Genomic DNA, 19,788 nt, shown 5'->3' on the forward strand with positions numbered 1-19,788 from the left:
AAATAAATAACTAAAATCTTTAAAAAATAAATAAATAAAAGTTCTCCCAACGTTTTAAAATAGTAACGGGCACACAATATTTTGGTCTTAATTTATTTCAACTATAATGCAGATTTTTTTTTTAAGACTTAAGATAAAGGATCATTTTCCTACAATTTCAGAATTATTACTACTTTTCACCTTTTGAACCAATAGAAAGTTATATAAAATCTCAAAAAAATTGTAAGACAAATTTACAAATAAAACATTTTCAAAAGCAAGGATCAACCAAAACAAGGCTCAGATGTGAAAATCTTTTCTTTTCAATTCTTACTATACTTGCCCTTGCCCTCGCTATAATTTTCCTTGTCTATAACTCTTGTGTTACATTAACGACGACATTGCAGATAACCTTCAAGTTGGTTTCCATCCTTAGTCCCATTCCTAGAGATACATCTTGTATGACGTGTATACTTGCTATGTATTATTCATACTTTTAAAATTTTTGTGTGTAATATTTAGGATTTAGGTTCTTTACAATTCTCTTATAACTGCTTATTTTCAAATTTCTACCTGTCAGCAAATTTTCATTTCCAGTTATATTGGTTTTATTCCTGATAATAGAAAAGTCTTATTTATTTTTACGTTATTTACTTAGCTAATTTGTTTTCGTTTTTTAAGTGATGGACAGTCTTCAGCCATTCCTGTAGCCAGTATGGAGTTTGCAGCCATTTGTCTCAGAAATGCCTTGTTGCTGTTACCTGAAGAACAGCAAGATCCGAAGCAGGAAAATGGGTCTAAAAATAGTAATCAATTAGGTGGGAACACGGAGAGCAGTGAAAGCAGTGAAACTTGCAGGTATTCTAATCCCTTTGACCCCCTTTGGTGAAACCCCTCAGGACTTCATTAGTAAGCCTCTTTGTCCTTTAGATGAATTCCTAAAATCTCGAGCCCGAATTTCCTAAATCCCCTGTTTTGAATAATAAGAAAGGAAAGTATGAATGTTAAGTATTTCTGGAAGAAAGAAATACTGTGAAGACTAAGTGAGGAGAGAACCTAAGAAAAGTGGAAAGAGGGGCGCCTGGGTGGCTCAGATGGTTAAGCGTCTGCCTTCGGCTCAGGTCATGATCCCAGGATCCTGGGATCGAGTCCCGCATCGGGCTCCCTGCTAGGCGGGGAGCCTGCTTCTCCCTCTGCCTCTGCCTCTCTCTCTCTCTCTCTCTCTCTCTCTCTCTGACTCTCATGAATAAACAAATAAAACATTAAAAAAAAAGTATTGCTGCTGAGCCTGGTGACATTTATAAAAAAAAAAAAGAAAGAAAAGTGGAAAGAAACAACTTTTCATTGATAGGAGGAATAGTTGTAAAGAAATCCTGTTGCTCTCTCAGAGATAGCATTTTGTTTTTATGTTTATTAAAGTAAATACTTAAATCCTAAAATTTCTCCTTTTTTCTTAACCTGTGCCTTTTCTCTTAACATACCATAAACGATTAACCTCAAGAATATTTCTACTAATTTCTAGTTTTTTAGTATAAGTTAAATATTAACCAGTCTCTAGAAATTAAGAGAGCTTCTCCTAATAATAAAACACCATTATATATAAAGTTGTTTTTACACATGGCACCTTTAAATTCAAGTCTTTCATCCCAGCGTTTTTTTCTTGATTATGATAGAAATACATGTATTAAAGAAAATTTGAAACAAAATTGTGGGGGTTTTTTGTTTTTTCCTGCATTGGGGTTATGTTTTACTGTAGTTGATAAAAAGCAATCAGAAGACTGAGAAATGTGTGAAAATACAGGAGTGGTTTCCTTTGTAGAGATATTGTTTACAATTAGAAATTTTTAAAAACAGTATTGTGTACTGGAGGAAAGAAACTGAAATACAGTATAGCTTCAGCACACTGGTTGCTAAGCATTTTGCATTCGTTGTTTTTGGCTCTTGTACATTTTTGGCATAAAAAATTGCATGGGAGTGGGGGTAGGGAAACAATTTTATATTTAATTGTTTATTTGCTCTTCATAATTTAGAGTCTATCTTTATTTTAGCAGTAAAAGCCATGATGGAGATAAATTCATTCCAGCTCCACCTTCTTCTCCATTGAGAAAACAGGAATTAGAAAACTTAAAGTGAGTATCTAAACAAAATTAGGGGCGCCTGGGTGGCTCAGTCCTTAAGCTTCTGCCTTGGGCTCGGTCATGATCCCAGGATCCTGAGATTGATCCCCGCATCAGGCTCCCTGCTCGGCGGGAGGCCTGCTTCTCCTTCTCCCACTACCCCCTGCTTGTGTTCCCTCTCTCGCTGTGTCTCTCTCTCTGTCAAATAAATAAATAAAATCTTTAAAACAAAAATTAGTATAGCATCTATTGCACGTTATTTTTAATCTTCTTTATTTTGTTAATGTTATGAATTATATTGATAGAATGTCAAATGTTAAACCAGCCTTTCAATCTTGTGATAAACCCCGCTAGTCACAATGTATTACCTTTTTCTATAAATTGTTGGATTCAGTTTTTTAATATTTTGTTAAGAATATTTGCTTCTTGGGTGCCTGGCTGGCTCACTTGGTGGAGCATGCAACTCTTGATCTTAGGGTTGTGAGTTTGAGCCCCACGTTGGGTGTAGAGATTACTTAAAAATAAAATCCTAAAAGAAAAAAGGCCGTCTTTTACATTTAGCCGCATAATTACCACTTCTGGCTGATTCTAGTTTCCATAAGATATCATTTCCCTTCATTCTGAGGCTCCTCCTTCAACATTTCTTACAATACAGGTCTTAATTTTCCTAGGGTTTTGGGTTTTTTTAATCTGTTTAAATCTACAGTTGTCTTTATTTCATCTTCATTCTTAGAGAATATTTTCACTGAAAACAGAACTCTAGATTGGTAGAGTTTGTTTTTCCTTTCAGTCAGCTCTTTGAAGAGGTCACTGCATTAACTTCAACTTATGTTATTTCTGATTAGAAGTTTATAGTCATTGTACTGAGGTGCCGTTTTTCTATCTGTAGATTGTCTCTGTTTTTCAGCAATTAGACTATGATGAGTCTGAATGCGATTTTCTTCATTTTTACTCTTGCCTTGGAGTTAGTGGACTTTAAGTCTATAAATTTATCTTTCAACAAATTTGATATACTTTGACCATAATTTTTTTTTTTTTTTTTAAGATTTTATTTATTTATTTGACAGAGACAGTGAGAGAGGGAACACAAGCAGGGGGAGTGGGAGAGGGAGAAGCAGCCCTCCCGCGGAGCAGGGAGCCCGATGTGGGGCTCAATCCCAGGACCCTGGGACCATGACCTGAGCCGAAGGCAGATGCTTAATGACTGAGCCACCCAGGCGCCCCGACCATAATTTCTTCATATTATTTTTGAGTTAGGCTGAATGATATAGCATTACTTTTAAGAATGATTTCAATAATAGAACTGAAAATTAAAATGAAAAAAAAAGCCATTATTTCTTTTATTATTATTATTATTATTATTATTTTAAGAACCATGATTTCTTACGTTTTGCCTATTGCAAAAGAGTGACAGAAGTACATTTAAACATATATATGTTGCTGGTAGCATTGTCAATTAATGGATGACTTTTGGAAAACATTTATTTATTCCCATTTTTTTCTGACAAACAGTGCTAGCCTTGTGAAAGGTACAGAGGAATTAGAGATAGAGGAAAAAAAAACTGCCTTCAAAAGCAGATGATGAGGAGCATCTGGGTGGCTCAGTTGGTTGAGTGTCCGACTCTTGATTTCAGCTCAGGTCTGATGTTAGGATTGTAGGATCAAACCCCACGTGGGGCTCCACGCTCAGTGGGGAGTCTGCTTCTGTCTCCCTCTCCCTTTGCCCCTCCCCCAGCTTGCACACTTGCTCTCTCGCTCTCCCACTCAAATAAATAAATCTTTAAAAAAAAAAAAGCAGATGGCGAACACTTAGGACAAAATGATATTAATTAGTAGCTTAGTTATTAGGTCGTGAGATTTGGGGTGTCTCTTTTATTCGTGTGATATTTTATTACCCTGAGAAGTAAAAAATGACCTCATTTTAAAATTTTGCATTTCTTTCAGTCTGCTCAAGGTGCTCAGTCTGATGCCAAGGTTAACTGATGGCTTGTATTTCTTTTTCTTTGAACCTCCTGTTTGTAGAATTTACCATTTTCATATCGGGTTTTTCATCCTTTTTGTTTTTGTAAGAGTTCTTGTATGTTACAGAAATTGGCCTTTTATCATTTCTGAGATTTATGCTTTTAGTTGTAAAACAGAATTCCATAAGTATTCATGTAATGTGTAGAAAGGCCTTCTTGCCTCCAAAGATGAGAGAATAATTCACCTATGTGTTCTAGCACTGTCACAACCACCAATATAAATTTGTTTCATCTAGAATGTATTTTATAGAAATGAATAAGGTAGGGGCGCCTGGGTGGCTCAGTCGTTAAGCGTCTGCCTTCGGCTCAGGTCATGATCCCAGGGTCCTGGGATCGAGCCCCGCATCGGGCTCCCTGCTCAGCGGGAAGCCTCCTTCTCCCTCTCCCACTCCCCCTGCTTGTGTTCCCTCTCTCGCTATGTCTCTCTCTGTCAAATAAATAAATAAAATCTTAAAAAAAAAAAAAGAAATGAATAAGGTAGGGATCTATCTTTACTGTGTGTAATTTTTCATAGTATAGTCCATTTGATTAACTTCATTTAACTTTCAAATAAAGCATGCAACAGAACTATAAAATGTTAAGATTTTATGTCTAAACAGTTTAAAATTACAATTTTATAAAATAACGTATATGTTTATTTGCATGAAAAAATTGGAGGGATCTATGTCAAAACCTTCATGGTGGTTATCCCTGAATAGTGGAATAACTGATGATTTTTGTTTTCTTATTGGATATCTGTTTTTTCTAACTCTTTAAAAAGGAGGCTATTTCATTAATGTTAGTGAAGCCCCTTCTTGCATGCCTAGTGTTTTTGGAGGAATATTGGCCAGCAGAATATGTCCTTTTCTCTCTCTCTCTCTTTTTTTCCATTTAAATAAAGATGTGCCCTTTTCTTTTTTTTTTTTTTAAGATTTTTATTCATTTGTTTTGAAAGAGAGAGAGCGTATATGTATGTGTGTGAGAGATCGCGAGAGAGCAGGGGGCAGGGCAGAGGCAAAGGGAGAGAGAATCTCAAGCAGACTCCACACCGAGTGCAGAGCCTGACCCTATATAGGGCCCAGTCCCACAACCCCAAGATCATGACCTGAGCCAAAATCAAGAGTCAGGTGCTTAACTGACTGAGCCACCCGGATGTCCCCAAGATGTGCCCTTTTCTGATCATATTCTGTCAGATCAACATGTTCATGCCAGGGCATTGCTGTCCATGAGCACAGGGCCCCATGCACCATTCTCACCTAGACAACAACTTTTTATTTCTTTATTTTATTCTGTTGAAGTGTACCATAAATTCCCACTTTGCATTAATGCCCTCTCTGTCCCGGGTTTTATTATGAGGAGGAAAGAATTAATCCTCTGATTATATGGAGGATTAAATCTCATGTTTAGTTAGAAATGAGTTGGTCATTTAAGATTTTGAATGTAGAGTTTTGGTTTTTTGAAACTTGACAAAGTTAATTAAATGTTTTCTTGGGGGCACCTGGGTGGCTCAGTCAGTTGAGCGTCTGCCTTCGGCTCAGGTCATGATCCCAGGGTCCTGGGATCGAGCCCCGCGTCGGGCTCCCTGCTCTGCGGGGAGCCTGCTTCTCCCTCTCCCACTCCCACTGCTTGTGTTCCCTCTCTCGCTGTCTCTCTCTCTGTCAAATAAATAAATAAAATCTTTAAAAATAAATAAATAAATATAAAAAGCATCAAATTTCAACCATATAACTAAAACCATGCTAGATTTTTGTCCTGAATGGAAATTTGTAAAAACAACGCAAATTAAGTAAAGCTAATCTGTATTTGGTATAACTTGAGCTCATGGGAAAGAGGTGGATTGTAGTGCTCAGCCAGGACAATATTTGGGACAATGCTTTGATTTGCCAAAAAAATGTACTGTTTTCCCCCAGTGTTCCTCATGTTTCCTAGAGATGTCTTTCTTTATGGATCCACCTGCATTTTATATTTATCTAAGGGGTTCATCTATTTTTAATAGGTTATTGTGTGTGATAAAAATCTTAGTACAAAAAGTTACATAGTGTAGGGGCGCCTGGCTGGCTCAGTCAGAAGAATGTATGACTCTTGATCTCAGGGTCGTGAAGTTTGAGCCCCATGTTAAGGTGTATAGATTACTTAAAAATAAAATCTTAGAAAGAAAAAAAAGTTGGATAGTATAAGTAAAATTTGACCCATCCCAGTCCTCTGTTTCTAAGATCTTCCCTGAGGGGCGACCAGTTACCAGTTTCTTGTATGTCCTTCCAGTGAGATTTCTCATTCCTGTGCCAGTGTATGTATATATGGTAATTTTTACACTAGCAATTGGATAGTGTCCCCATCTTGTTCCATACCCTACTTTTCCCATTTGACAATGTATCTTTAGAAATTGCTCTGCATTGGTACAAAGCTCTGTTTCATTGTTTCTAATAGGTGCATAGAATTGCATTATATGGATATGACATACTTCATCATTCCTTTATATTTAGTTGTTTATAATGTTTGTCTTTGATGTTACAAATAATGCTGCAGTGAGTATCATTGTACACAGTTTTTAAGGAGAATCCTTAATGAATAAGGTATTTTAAACAGTTTTTAAATTGGATTTAATTTTTACAAATTTATTTGAGTACTAATCTTAGGATGGCTTTATGCAATTTAACAAGTATATTATTCTCTAATGGTTGAACAGCTGCAGAGTTGTGTAAATTAATTTTGCCTTCTGAAAGTGGCATTAAAGAGAAGGGTATGTGCAGAGTGGCATACTTCCTCTCTGAATTTTGTACCCTCCAAGGCACAACTCTTTGCTTTCCATGTGCCCTAATAGGAGGATTGATGATTTTCAGAGAAAATAAAATTACTTCCCTATTTTTGTGGAAAGGGGCAAAGGGTCTCCATTGGGAATTCCATCATCATAAATTGAGGTAAAGATGGGTTTGCTGGTATATATTAACCTTTTTTCTTATGGAGCAGATGGGAGAAAGGAAATGGAACAAGAGGGAAGGAGCCTTAGGGTAGATTGATAAAAAGAACTGCTATGCAAGACAGTAGTAATGGTAATGTGGAGACAAATGGTGCAGGGAAGGAGTGGTAAAAGATTTGTGTCGTAATTTTCAAAGCTATAAAAGCTCATAATGCAGTTGGGCGTGTTAAAGGGCAGTTCTGTGGCAGGAGCCAGCTGTCTTCTATAGAAGGAAGGAGACTGAGTACATTGGTTTTCTGTTAAGATCACGGAATTCTTAGAGATTTCATCTTTTTCTGACCTGAATTCTTTTATGTGATTGGAAATGTGTGTGTGACTAGTGTATAGTTTAGTTTTTATGGACTATTATCTTTGACCCCTTGTGCCCTATAATACCCAAGACACCAATGTAAAACCTCATTTCCTATTTCCAGCATAACTAATATGCAGTAAATTATCATGAGTGTTATAATGGCCACTTCCTTTGGTATGGGTTCACAGCCTCTTGAGTACTTTCATTTTTTTCATTTGTATATAAATGAAGATGGGTCCCCAAAAATACTCATTCTAACCAAGTTTCAAGAATGTTTTTTGAAGACAGATGACACCTGAAGCAATTAATGAGATTCTATATTAGAATTAAGAAAGATTTCAGAAAAATATTCTCACAATTAAAACAGAAATTTACCCCACATCAGGAAATGTCTCAGAAATCAACTAAGCAGTTTAATTGTGAGGCTGAGATGAACAGATGAACACTGTTAGAGTATTGTTCAGTTCCTGAATCATTCCGAGCTCTGCAAAGCCATCAGTTTCATTCAATTAGGAAAGCACACACACACATACACACATTCTACAGCCTTAAATTAAATAAATGCTATGACTTAAAATTTTCAAAGAAAAGGTGATTCTATTTCTAGGTACGTACCCAAGATAAATGAAAACTTGTACATACAATAAATCATAGCAACTTTACTCATGATAGAGAAAAACTAGGAGTAGTCCAGTAACCATTAATAAGAGAACAGATAACTAAATTATAATCCACTATATACACTGGAATACTATTCAGCTATAAAAAGCAACAAATTATTGATGCACAAGTCAATATGAATGAATCTCAAAACATTTTGTGTTTCTTTTATGCAGTGTAAGGTATCTACAGTATGATTCCATTTATGCCATTTATATGACAGGCAAAACTATACAAAACTAATTTATGTTAATAGAAATCAGAGCAGTGGTTGGGAGGAATTGACTGGAAGAATCTTTCTGCAGTGATAGAAATGTTCTGTATCTTAACTGGGCTGGTGGTTACGTGTATATATTCAAACTCATCAAACTGTACACCTCAAGTGATGCATTTTAGTGTATATAAATTATATCTCATTAAAATTTTAAGGTATTGGATCTCAGTGGCTCAGTCAGTAGAGCATGCGACTCTTGATCTCGGGGTTGTGAGTTTGAGCCCCATGTTGGGTGTAGAGATCACTAAAAAAAAATATAATTTTTAAGGTAGTTTTAAATTTTACAAAAATTAATATAATTCTAAATATATTCTTTTGAGGGGCACCTAGGTGGCTCACTCAGTTAAGCATCTGCCTTTGGCTCAGGTCATGATCTCAGGGTCCTGGGATCGAGCCCCACATTGGAGTCTCTGCTCAGCAGGAGTCTACTTCTTCTGTGCTCTCTTTCTCCCTCTCTCTCTTGTTCTCTTTCAAATAAAAAACTAAAATAAAATAATATATTCTTTTGGGAAATATAATTTAACCACTAATGATTGGTACATGGTCAGTTTCCCTTATATATCACTTACGAGGTGGCAGGACATGAAAAATTTGGTTTCTTGGGGCGCCTGGGTGGCTCAGATGGTTAAGCGTCTGCCTTCAGCTCAGGTCATGATCCCAGGGTCCTGGGATCAAGCCCCACATCGGGCTCCTGGCTCAGCGAGGAGCCTGCTTCTTCCTCTCCCTCTGCCTCTCTCCTGCTCATGCTTTCTCTCTCTCTCTCTCTCTCTCTCTATCTCTGTGTCTCAAATGAATAAATAAAATCTAAAAAAAAAAAAAAATTTGGTTTCTTAACAACAACAACAAAAAACCCTGTTTGTAGTTAGCATGTATTCCTTAGACCCTAAGGTTGCAGTATCTGGTACGAAAGCCACTTACCAGGTCACTACTAAGCACGTGAAAGGTACACTGTTTAAGTGTATGGTACAACGAGGGATTTCAAAACTTATAACCAAGAACAATGTAAAATGTATCAGTAATTTTTTATATTGATTGTATGTTGAAATGATATAGTAGATTATTTTAAATATGTTAAAACTAAATAATTTCACCTGTTTCTTCTACTTTAACGTGTTTATTAGAAAATTTAAAATTAGGGGCGCCTGGGTGGCTCAGTCGTTAAGCGTCTGCCTTCGGCTCAGGTCATGATCCCGGGGTCCTGGGATCGAGTCCCACATCGGGCTCCCTGCTCCGCGGGAAGCCTGCTTCTCCCTCTCCCACTCCCCCTGCTTGTGTTCCTGCTCTCACTATGTCTCTCTCTGTCAAATAAATAAAATAAAAATCTTTAAAAAATAAAAAAAATAAAAAAATAAAATAAAATAAAATAAAATTAGGGGCGCCTGGGTGGCTCAGTCGTTGAGCATCTGCCTTTGGCTCAGGTCATGATCTCAGGGTCCTGGGAACGAGCCCCACGTTGGGCTCCCTGCTCCGCGGGAAGCCTCCTTCTCCCTCTCCCACTCCCCCTGCCTGTGTTTCCTCTCTCACTGTCTCTCTCTCTCAAATAATAAAATCTTTTAAAAAAAGAAAATTTAAAATTATACTTACAGCTCCAATTATATTTGTATTGGACAGTGCTGCTCTGAGTTTTTATTTTTATCTTTTTAAAGATTTATTTATTGGGGCGCCTGGGTGGCTCAGTTGGTTAGGCGACTGCCTTCGGCTCAGGTCATGATCCTGGAGTCCCTGGATCAAGTCCCGCATCGGGCTCCCTGCTCGGCAGGGAGTCTGCTTCTTCCTCTGACCCTCCCCGCTCTCATGTGCTTGCTCTCTCTCATTCTCTCTCTCTCAAATAAATAAATAAAAAATCTTAAAAAAAAATAAAATAAAATAAAGATTTATTTATTGAGGGGCACCTGGGTGGCTCAGTCGGTTGAGCGTCTGCCTTCAGCTGGGGTCAGGATCCCGGGGTCCTGGGATTGAGCCCCACGTTGGCCTTCCTGCTCAGTGGAGAGCCTGCTTCTCCCTCTCCCTCTCCTGCTCCCCCTGCTTGTGCTCTCTCTCAAATAAATAAAATATTAATTTTTAAAAAATGTGATTAATCACATTTTTTTTAAAGATTTTATTTATTTATTTGAAAGAGAGACAGCGAGAGAGAGAACACAAGTAGGGGAGCGGGAGAGGGAGAAGCAGGCTTCCTGCGGAGCAGGGAGCCCGATGCGGGGCTTGATCCCAGGACCCTGGGACCATGACCTGACCTAACGACTGAGCCACCCAAGCACCCTCTTTTTTTTTTTTTTTTAAAGGTTTCTTTATTTTAGAGAGTGTGAATTGGGGGTGTGGTTCAGAGGGAGAGGGAGAGAAATCAAGCAGACTCCCCAACTGAGCACAGAGCCTGACATGGGTTCAATTCCAGGACCCTGAGATCATGACCTGAGCTGAAACCAAGAGCCAGACACCCAACTCATTCAGCCACTGAGGCAACCCTTACTTTTTTCTTTTATTGACCATGCTTTTCATGTCCTATCTAAGAATCCTTTGCCAAATTCAAAGACATAAGGGTTTACCCCTATGTTTTCTTCTAAGAGTTTTATAGTTTTACGTGTTACATTTAGGTCTTTTATCTGTTTTTCAGATAATTTTTATATATGATACGAAGTAAGCGCTCAACTTAATTCTTTCGCATACTAGTACCTTATTAACAGGAAAGAAATAAGTTCATAGGCCTAATTAGTCACATATTAACATTTCATTGTTGCACAGTGGTTTATTATTTTTTTATTTTTTATTTTTTTAAAGATTTTATTTATTTATTTGAGAGAGAGAGAGCACAAGAGGGAGGAGCGGGAGAGGGAGAAGCAGACTCCCTGCTGAGCAGGAAGCCCGATGCGGGACTCGATCCCGGGACTCCAGGATCATGACCTGAGCCGAAGGCAGTCGCTTATCCAACTGAGCCACCCAGGCGCCCTGCACAGTGGTTTAATAACCAGCTTAGGTATATGTACGGATTTTTACATGTTGCATATTATAGGACATCTTTGTTATTCATTCTGAGATTGTGATTTTTAATTTCTGAAACTAAAATGGAACTGCTCTAGAACTTGGAAAACAGTATAACAGAACTGGAAAAGGGCAGGAAGTAATTTGGGGGCCCACATGGGAAATGTTTGTATGAGAAATTAAAATCACAGCATATAGAATAAAAGTGAGGGGCACCTGGGTGGCTCAAGTCATTAAGCTTCTGCCTTTGGCTCAGGTCATGATCCCAGGGTCTTGGGATCGAGCCCCGCATCAGGCTCCCTCTCTCGCTTCCTCTGCTTGTGTTCCCTCTCTCGCTGTGTCTCTCTCTGTCAAATAAATAAATAAAATCTTAAAAAAAAATAAAAAAATAAAAAATAAAAATGAAATTTCAATTTGTCTTTTTTTTTGTTTAATAAGAGGCTCAAAAATGGATAAAAGGAAGTGTTCAGGTCACATTTAATTAAGCCCAGTTAAGTTGTTCTACAAGTATAAATTATAAAACTTTAATTAGTTCATTTAGAATTTGATGTAATACTCAGTGGATGATTTCCCATTCAGTTAAAGGGGACCTCCCATGACCCAATGTTTGAGAGAAGATGAATCAAACAAATGGTTGATGACATAAATATTATAGGCAGTTCTAGTGTACTTATGGAATCCAGTTTCTTTTGGTTTTGGCCTAATGGTTATATTATAGCTCATGAGACATACCTAAAACAGAATTACGGCTGAAAATCTTTTGAATCTCCTATTGTTCTTACATCTGAGTGTGTGGTTCTATTGAAATGTATCCATCTATAATCAATTCCACCAAAGAAGGAACCTGCATATGTGACATTTCCTTCACATCATAAGCAGTGTTCATATTGACAGGGCTCGAGTAATTCTTCAGTGGTCTGCCATTCTGTGGAAGCCCCATATGGCCACTGCTGACATTGGACAAATCCTTTAACCCCTGTAGGTCTTACTTTTCTGTCAAGTAAATGAATTGGGTCAGATGATCTTCAGGTCCCTTCTGTATATAAAATGCTGTGTCTGTGACTTTATGAATTTTATGTGCTGCCTAGGCTAGGGCTCGGTCCTTTGAGACGCTAGATTTGGTTGAAAAAACTTTTTTCAGCTTCTTTGTGTTGGGCTTCTATTTGGTTTGGATTTGGGGTGTGTTTGTCAGTAAGCTTCTTTTTGTACAGAACTGTTACCAGAAAAGCAAAATGTTTACAAAACACGTGAAGTGAAAAACTTAAAAATTTTCTTCTAAGATTTGAAAGTTGACAAGTTTAACATTTTCGAAATTATCATGGATAATGGAAATAGCTTGAAAGACTTTTTTTTTTTTAAAGTAGGCTCCATGCCCACCATAGGGCTCAAACTCACAACCCTGAGATCAAGAGTCGAGTGCTCTACCAGCTGAGCCAGCCAGGCGCCTGATTATTTTTTTGAAATTATATAATCTATTCAGCTTGGAAGAAATTCTTTTTCTTTTTTTAAGATTTTATTTATTTAGGGCGCCTGGGTGGCTCAGTCAGTCATTAAGCATCTCCCTTCGGCTCGGGTCATGATCCCAGGGTCCTGGGATCGAGCCCGCATAGGGCTCCCTGCTCAGCAGGAAGCCTCCTTCTCCCGCTCCCGCTCCCCCTGCTTGTGTTCCCTCTCTCTGTCAAATAAATAAATAAAAATCTTTAAAAAAAGAAAAAGATTTTATTTATTTATTTGAGAGAGAGAGAGAGAAAAGCAGGCTCCTCATCTAGCCTCTCGTCGTGGGGCTCGATCCCAGGACCCTTGGGACCATGACCTGAGCCAAAGGCAGATACCCAACTGGCTGAGCCACCCAGGCACGTCCCCTGGAAGAAATTCTTTATTGGATTTTTTGGGCCAATTTTTCAAACTTGTTTGCTCTAAGATCTCTTTATAATTTCCTTTGACACATGGTGACTGACTAGATTTACCCCCATTTTAGCCTCTTTTAATAAGGGTTAAACTATTTCAGACATTTGGTTTAGATTCATTTAACTCATTACAGAATATGTGGCTTGACAGACTTTTAATGCCCAGTCTTATATGCCTTGTTGCTGTAATTTGATGCTTTAAGGAAAGTCCCTACCCCCATTTCTTTTCTTTTTTCTTTTTTGTTCTTTCCTTTCCAAGGGTTGGCATTCTGTGGACCTAGAGCAAGTTCCTCCCACATGTAGAGGAGAGAGTGTGGGGTTATGTCAGATCCTCCAATTGGGGGGGGGTGTAGACTGGGGGCAGGAGATGGAAAGCTAGTGTGTCTCTTCCCTTGAGGTATAGTTCTTCCAGTCTGATGAACTGTCAGATCCACTGTGTGGTTGGTAAAGCAGATTGGACAGTGACTCGGGGAAGTGGGGGGCGGGGGGGGGGGTTAGTATTTTAAGTAGCAACTCTCAGAAGTAAAGTGATTTCTCCAGGGGCTTAGTAGATAGAGCTATATGTGTTTCTAGTGTTACCACTCTGTAGGAATTAATGGCAGAGTAGAGTATTGTTTCCTAGAGGAAAAGGAGGATGAGTGAGGATGATGAGAGGTTGGGATAGATTGTGAGGCATTAAGGGAAGAGGGGCCATAAATGTTAGTTTTAGTTTTGTGCAAGTAATGAAACTTGCTTAATCCTGACAGCTCTTGATCGGAATGCCAGCCACAGAGTTCTGCTTGACATATTTAAGTATTTTTGAAAAGAAAGATTATTAGTAGAATCTTCTACCCTGTTGTGATTTGATAGGATCTCTTCTGGGAAAAAAGGGTAAAAGTTGAGGAAACCAGATTTTTACCTGGTACATAGCTGCAGTCTGGACTTCCTGGGCAGCAGAAACCTGCTGCAATCTTACATGACTGATTTCTGGACCCAAAGTGGGCTTGACAGTGGGCTGGAGCAGTAATAGCCCCCTACTGTCGGGAGAGGCCAGGGCAGGCTTTTCCCAGCAAGCCTGCCTGAGGTGTGGCTGTCCTAGATGCTAGGCCCCAGAGCATGCAGGATGACTCTCCTGTCTGTGGGAGCTGGGAAGGAGGTGGCTTCGTCAGTGAGGCAGCCTGCCAACAAGACAGGTGGAGGTCTGCGTGCCTGGAGCAGTAAGTCAAAAAATGTTGAAAGCTGTGGTCTTCAGTGATTATCTGTTAAACACCTACTGCGTAGATGCTGAGGAATTGCTCCAGTGTTAGTGCAGGAAACAAAAGATGGTGGGCTTCTGCTTTGAAGGGGCTTATGTCTGATCTTTGGCCAAGTCATGGATGAAAATGGATATTAAACTTAGTGATTTTCATTCATATAGGCCCTGCGCTGATGGCTTTCTTGGGCCTCTGGAGACTTAGGCCTTAAAAGTCCTTTTCTTGGGGTGCCTGGGTGGCTCAGTCGTTAAGCGTCTGCCTTCGGCTCAGGTCATGATCCCAGAGTCCTGGGATTGAGCCCCGCATCGGGCTCCTTGCTCCGTGGGAAGCCTGCTTCTCCCTCTCCCACTCCCCCTGCTTGTGTTCCCCCTCTCGCTGTGTCTCTCTCTGTCAAATAAATAAATAAAATCTTAAAAAAAAAAAAAACAACAGCTAAGTCCTTTTCTTCATAAGCAGTACATACCTGGCTGATGAATTTGTGTTCATTGCCATTTTAAAATAGTACAGGGGCACCTGGGTGGTTCAGTCGTTAAGCGTCTGCCTTCGGCTCAGGTCATGATCCCAGGGTCCTGGGATCGAGCCCTAGCATCAGGCTCCCTGCTCCTCGGGAAGCCTGCTTCTCCCTCTCCCACTCCCCCTGCTTGTGTTCCCTCTCTCACTGTGTCTCTCTCTGTCAAATAAATAAATAAAATCTTTTAAATAAATAAATAAATACATAGAATAGTACAAATAAGCCAAAAGAGGAAATTAAGTCACCCTAATCTCACGACACAGAGCTAAGCACTGAGGAGCTACTGCGCGGGGGAGATAACTAGCCATTGCCTCCCTTCTTTGGGCCCTTGCTTCTTCCATCAGAGAGAGGATGCCCCCTAGGGGCTGTGGCCACAGGACAGCCTGGCTGGTAAAGACAACTCTTGGAAACATAGGGGTATTGACAGTAAGCTTGTCAAAAAAATCCCTTTGAGAAGGACATTACTTGCCTGCTCTTATTCTCTTACGTGAACAGGGTCCAGATCTTAAATTATGTGCTCAGTAAGAAAATTTAAACTTTGGAGGGGCGGCTGGGTGGCTCAGTCGGTTAGGCGGCTGCTTTCCGCTCAGGTTATGATCTCGGGGTCCTGAGATTGGCCCCATGGGAGACTCCCTGCTCAGTGGGGAGTCTGCTTGTCCCTCTCTCTCTCCTGCTTCCCCTGCTTGTCAGGTCTCTTGCTTGCTCTCTCTCTCAAATAAATAAAATCTTTTAGAAAAATTTAAACTTTGGATTACCTTCTGTTTTCTTCCCTTTTAAAGAGACAGGCTTAAGTACCTACATTTGTATGCATAGTTACGAATGCATTGGGAAAATCGTAACAATCTTTTCTTTCTACTTTATTTTCAGGTGGTCTTGTGAACCAATAGTGAAGTAATATGATAGGATGGGAAGGGCAGTGAATTAGGAGTCCATGGTGTTGAATGTTAGTCCTAACTCTAATCACACACTCTAAGCTAGAGAATATATTAAATGACTTTGGATTTCAATCTCTATCTTTTTAAAACAAGGGACGACATCAGGCACTCTTTCAGCCCCTACCATTGTAGCCTAAGGCCATAAATCTCAATTTCCTTGTGTCTCCTCTGGGACCAGTCTACTTTTCTGTGTTGTGAGTTGCTGAGGGGACTACTTTGCCTTTAGTGGGGTAATTTTCCAAGGTTCCAACACCCAGGACTCATTCAGTGAAGAGGAAACAGCAGACGACTTCTGTTTGTCTGATTTGCCCAGCTGCGGCACTTTTAGAAGGGCCATTTCTAGTTAAGGATTTCAGATTATTAGAAAACTGCAGGGTTGTGGGGCTTGCATTCTTCCTTAGACTGAAATTACAGCCCGAATGCACTTAATGATACACATATGTACTGTAATTTGTAAACATAACTCAAAACCCGGTATCTAAGTTGGGTCATTTGCGGTTGGCCGTTCAGACCTCATTTCTATTTGACAGGGGTTTATTTTAAGATTGCTTTTTGGAGCGGTTGTTTAACATTCAAGTGATCTATTAGTGTCAAGTCTTTAGCTAGACCTGTTTTAAATGAGCTGCCCGTTAAGTAGAAAACCAAACAGAAGTTTGCTTTCCAACGCAACTTAGCAAAGTCAATGTAACTTAAATTTTCTTATCTTCACGTGTATGTACTCAGCCTGATTTCTTTCTTGAATATTCATTTAGGGTAATAGTACGTGTATGAATGAAATTCTTCTAGTTACTCTTGATATTGTTGCTTAGCAAGAAATATAGACTTAACAGGTTCAGAGAAGAACACTTTACAGTAAGCTAAGTGGATTTTTTAGTGAGTTAATTGTGTTTCTCGGCGAAATGAGTTTGAAAGAATAGTAATCTGCTTCTGGAGCTTTATTTCTAGGATGTTAAATGTTCTATGGGAAGTAAATTCTCACTAGGCCATTAACTACATATTTTTTTACAGGCTAAATATTGTAACTCCTTTTGGTTATTTTGTTGGAGATGGGGGTCAGTTGGATGGAAGCTAAAGATGGTTTGGGTAGATAGCCACACTGTGCCTCAGATGGTAGTTTTATACATCATCCTAATTCTTACCATTACTGTTGTGACTTCTTCTCTCTTCTTTCCCGGTGTCCAGATTATCACAGCTTTAATTAGGGCGTTCTTTCGTATTTAATAACAAATACAACCATTGTCAATTTTGTAACTCAGGTTTTCAGCCCTTCCCTTTTGTGTTCCAGATGCTCCATACTTGCCTGTAGTGCTTACGTGGCTCTGGCTTTGGGTGATAACCTTATGGCTTTGAATCACGCAGATAAACTTCTTCAGCAGCCCAAGCTGTCAGGATCGCTTAAGTAAGTGTGACTTCCCCTGTGTGTCCCAGGGTCATTTTGTTTGGAGGTTTTCAATTAGTTTGTGGTACATATTGCTGCTCTTTACTCCCCCAGTGGGATGTATTATCTAGACAAAGCAACTGACTGAAACATTAATTTGGTAGTTCTTTTCCCTTGTTGTACCTCGAGGATTAAGGGAAGTAGCATTTGCTGTACTGAGTATCAGGAGGCAGAAACTTTGCACTGTCTAGCGTCCACTACTAGGCCTGACTGGAGCATATTTTCACGTATTAGTCCCCAAAACAAGATGAGTCCTCAGGAAGAAGACCCACAAAAATAGGAGTTTAGTCAGCATGATAAATCTGCTTCAAGGAATGCAATTTAAATAGATAACAATTCTGACTACCTGAGTTTTATGCCTCTTCAGTATTACTGTCATTGTCAGTCTAAAATTGGCTAAAGCACCTCTCTTTCCATTTATGGAGGTTGAGTGAGATGCAGCTGTCTTTGAATCTTTGTATGATGCTCTGCTAGAAATTTTATTCGGAACCACAGATACTCTGCATAACGTTAGGACAGTTGTTTTTTCATTCATCCTGTGGGTATATACCTATAATCTCCAGAATATAATTACTTACTCTTGCCTTTTAGTGGTCTTTGTTTATAATGTGCAATGCTTAGAATTGGGAGATCATACTCTGAGGAATAATTCTGTTGATGTTTAATTATGTTTGTCCTTAAGAAAAAGTATTACTTTATACAATCATCTAAAATTAACAATGATTACGGTTATTTTAGGCCAGTGTTTCCCAAACATACCTTGTGTTTCAAAAAAAAAAAAGATAATTAAAAGAACATCCAGTAACATAAGAGGCTTTGCCACAATCAAATATAAGAAAGCCTTGTCTAACATTGAGGCCTGGCGGGATCCCGAGTTCCAGTTCAAGCAGCGGGGTTGCCTCTGAGGGCACCGCCGTCCAGCTCGGGGAAGTAGCGCCCAGAGTTGCCGCCCAAGTCCACACTCGGCCTCTGGTGCCACGGCCATGATTAGAGCAGTGTTCGGTTTGTTTTGCTGTTTAACAGAAGTGAAACACAAATCTTCACTGCTTTTTCAACCTCTTTGGTTGACATTGTGGTCACTGTTCTCAAATCCCAAGTAGATTCTTTACTTGGCATTCGTTGGAGGGTTTTTAAGTTTATCAACTTTTGAGGGATTGGCCAAGCTGTGTCTGGCAATTTCTTTTTTTAATTCTCTTGATTTCTTTTTTAATTCTCTTAACTATTCTTTCCTAAGTATTGGTTTCTTAATTAATAACAAGGCCACTGTCTGTCTTCCCAGCAAAGACAAGCAGGTAATTCTGCATTTGGCAGCTCACATACCACAGCAGCTTTACCCCACAGCTTTTTGCTTTCTGTACACCTGGTCAAAGATTTCTTGGCTTTGAGTGTCATGAAGGCATTTCATTTGGCTAAAAAAGGAAAATGTTTTTAATAAAGTAAATTCACAGAAGACAATTTGAAGTAGTTCTTTGAATTTATGTGTTTGTGTTTTGTAATGATTACTGGCTTGTGGATACTATTTTAATGAAATTTTTAAATTATCTTATTTCAAAATATAAGTGAAGTTACTGATTTTTTTTTTTAAGATTTTATTTATTTATTTGACGAGAGAGACAGCGAGAGAGGGAACACAAGCAGGGGGAGGGGGAGAGGGAGAAGCAGGCCTCCTGCTGAGCAGGGAGCCCGATGTGGGGCTCGATCCCAGGACCCCGGGATCATGACCTGAGCCGAAGGCAGACGCTTAACGACTGAGCCACCTAGGCGCCCCTACTGATTTTTTAAAAACTTGTCATTTCTGTTAGGGTATTTGGTAGAGAACCAAAATAAGGTCATCGCAGCCCCTCTTAGTTAGAAGAAATTGCTTAATAAAGAATTAAAGAGCTCTTGAGTGGTTAATATGTGTAAATCTCTAAAAAGGTTATATTGAAAAGAGCCTAAAATTTGAGGACTCGAGATTCATGGGGACAGATTCAGTTGGGTCAGGCTAGCTAGAGTAGGTGAGACCTAGCTGGCCATTTAAAAGGAGGAGTAGAGAGATCCCTGACTGGCTCAGTTGGTAGAGCATGCAATTGTTGATGTCAAGTTTGTGATTTCAAGCCACATGTTGGGTATAGAGATTACTTGAAAATAAAATCTTAAAAAATAAAATAAAAGGAGGAATAGATGTTGGCTTGTGGAGATGAGGCCAGGCTTGCCCAAGAAGGCCAGGCCATGGGGGAACAGTGGGTGCGCCCTGCCCAGGACACTGTCTGGTAGGACCAGAGCAATTTTTGAGGGGGTGGGAATATTGACTGGATATAGAAAAGTGGGACCAAACTTGGAGAGCTTTAAGTTGATAAAAAGTTTTGTTCTCAGGTAGGAAAAGTCATTAAGATTTTCAGCAAGGGTGGAATATACCTAATCCTGTTTTAATTTTGAAAAATCAATCAGGTGATCATAGAGAAAAATGGCCTGTAAGTAAAAGACCGGAAGAAGCAGGCTCTTATAAGC

General features: G+C 39.3%; 1 protein-coding gene across 7 annotated transcripts in view; it reads left to right on the forward strand.

Annotated features, from left to right (window-relative positions):
* The window catches only part of CNOT10 (CCR4-NOT transcription complex subunit 10), a 78,286-nt gene that overhangs the window by 50,008 nt on the left and 8,490 nt on the right, over positions 1-19,788 (forward strand). For 4 of the 7 annotated variants that reach the window (XM_032409057.1, XM_032409060.1, XM_032409061.1 and 1 more), the window contains exons 12-14: positions 661-837; positions 2,028-2,108; positions 17,146-17,259. In XM_032409057.1, the coding sequence (XP_032264948.1) occupies positions 661-837; positions 2,028-2,108; positions 17,146-17,259 (372 nt within the window). The remainder of the gene's footprint in view (positions 1-660; positions 838-2,027; positions 2,109-17,145; positions 17,260-19,788) is intronic. The other 3 variants (XM_032409058.1, XM_032409059.1, XM_032409062.1) reach the window with 3 other exon arrangements.

The sequence above is a fragment of the Phoca vitulina genome, unplaced genomic scaffold, assembly GCF_004348235.1.
Source record: "Phoca vitulina isolate PV1807 unplaced genomic scaffold, GSC_HSeal_1.0 scaffold10, whole genome shotgun sequence".
NCBI classification, from domain to species: Eukaryota; Metazoa; Chordata; class Mammalia; order Carnivora; family Phocidae; genus Phoca; species Phoca vitulina.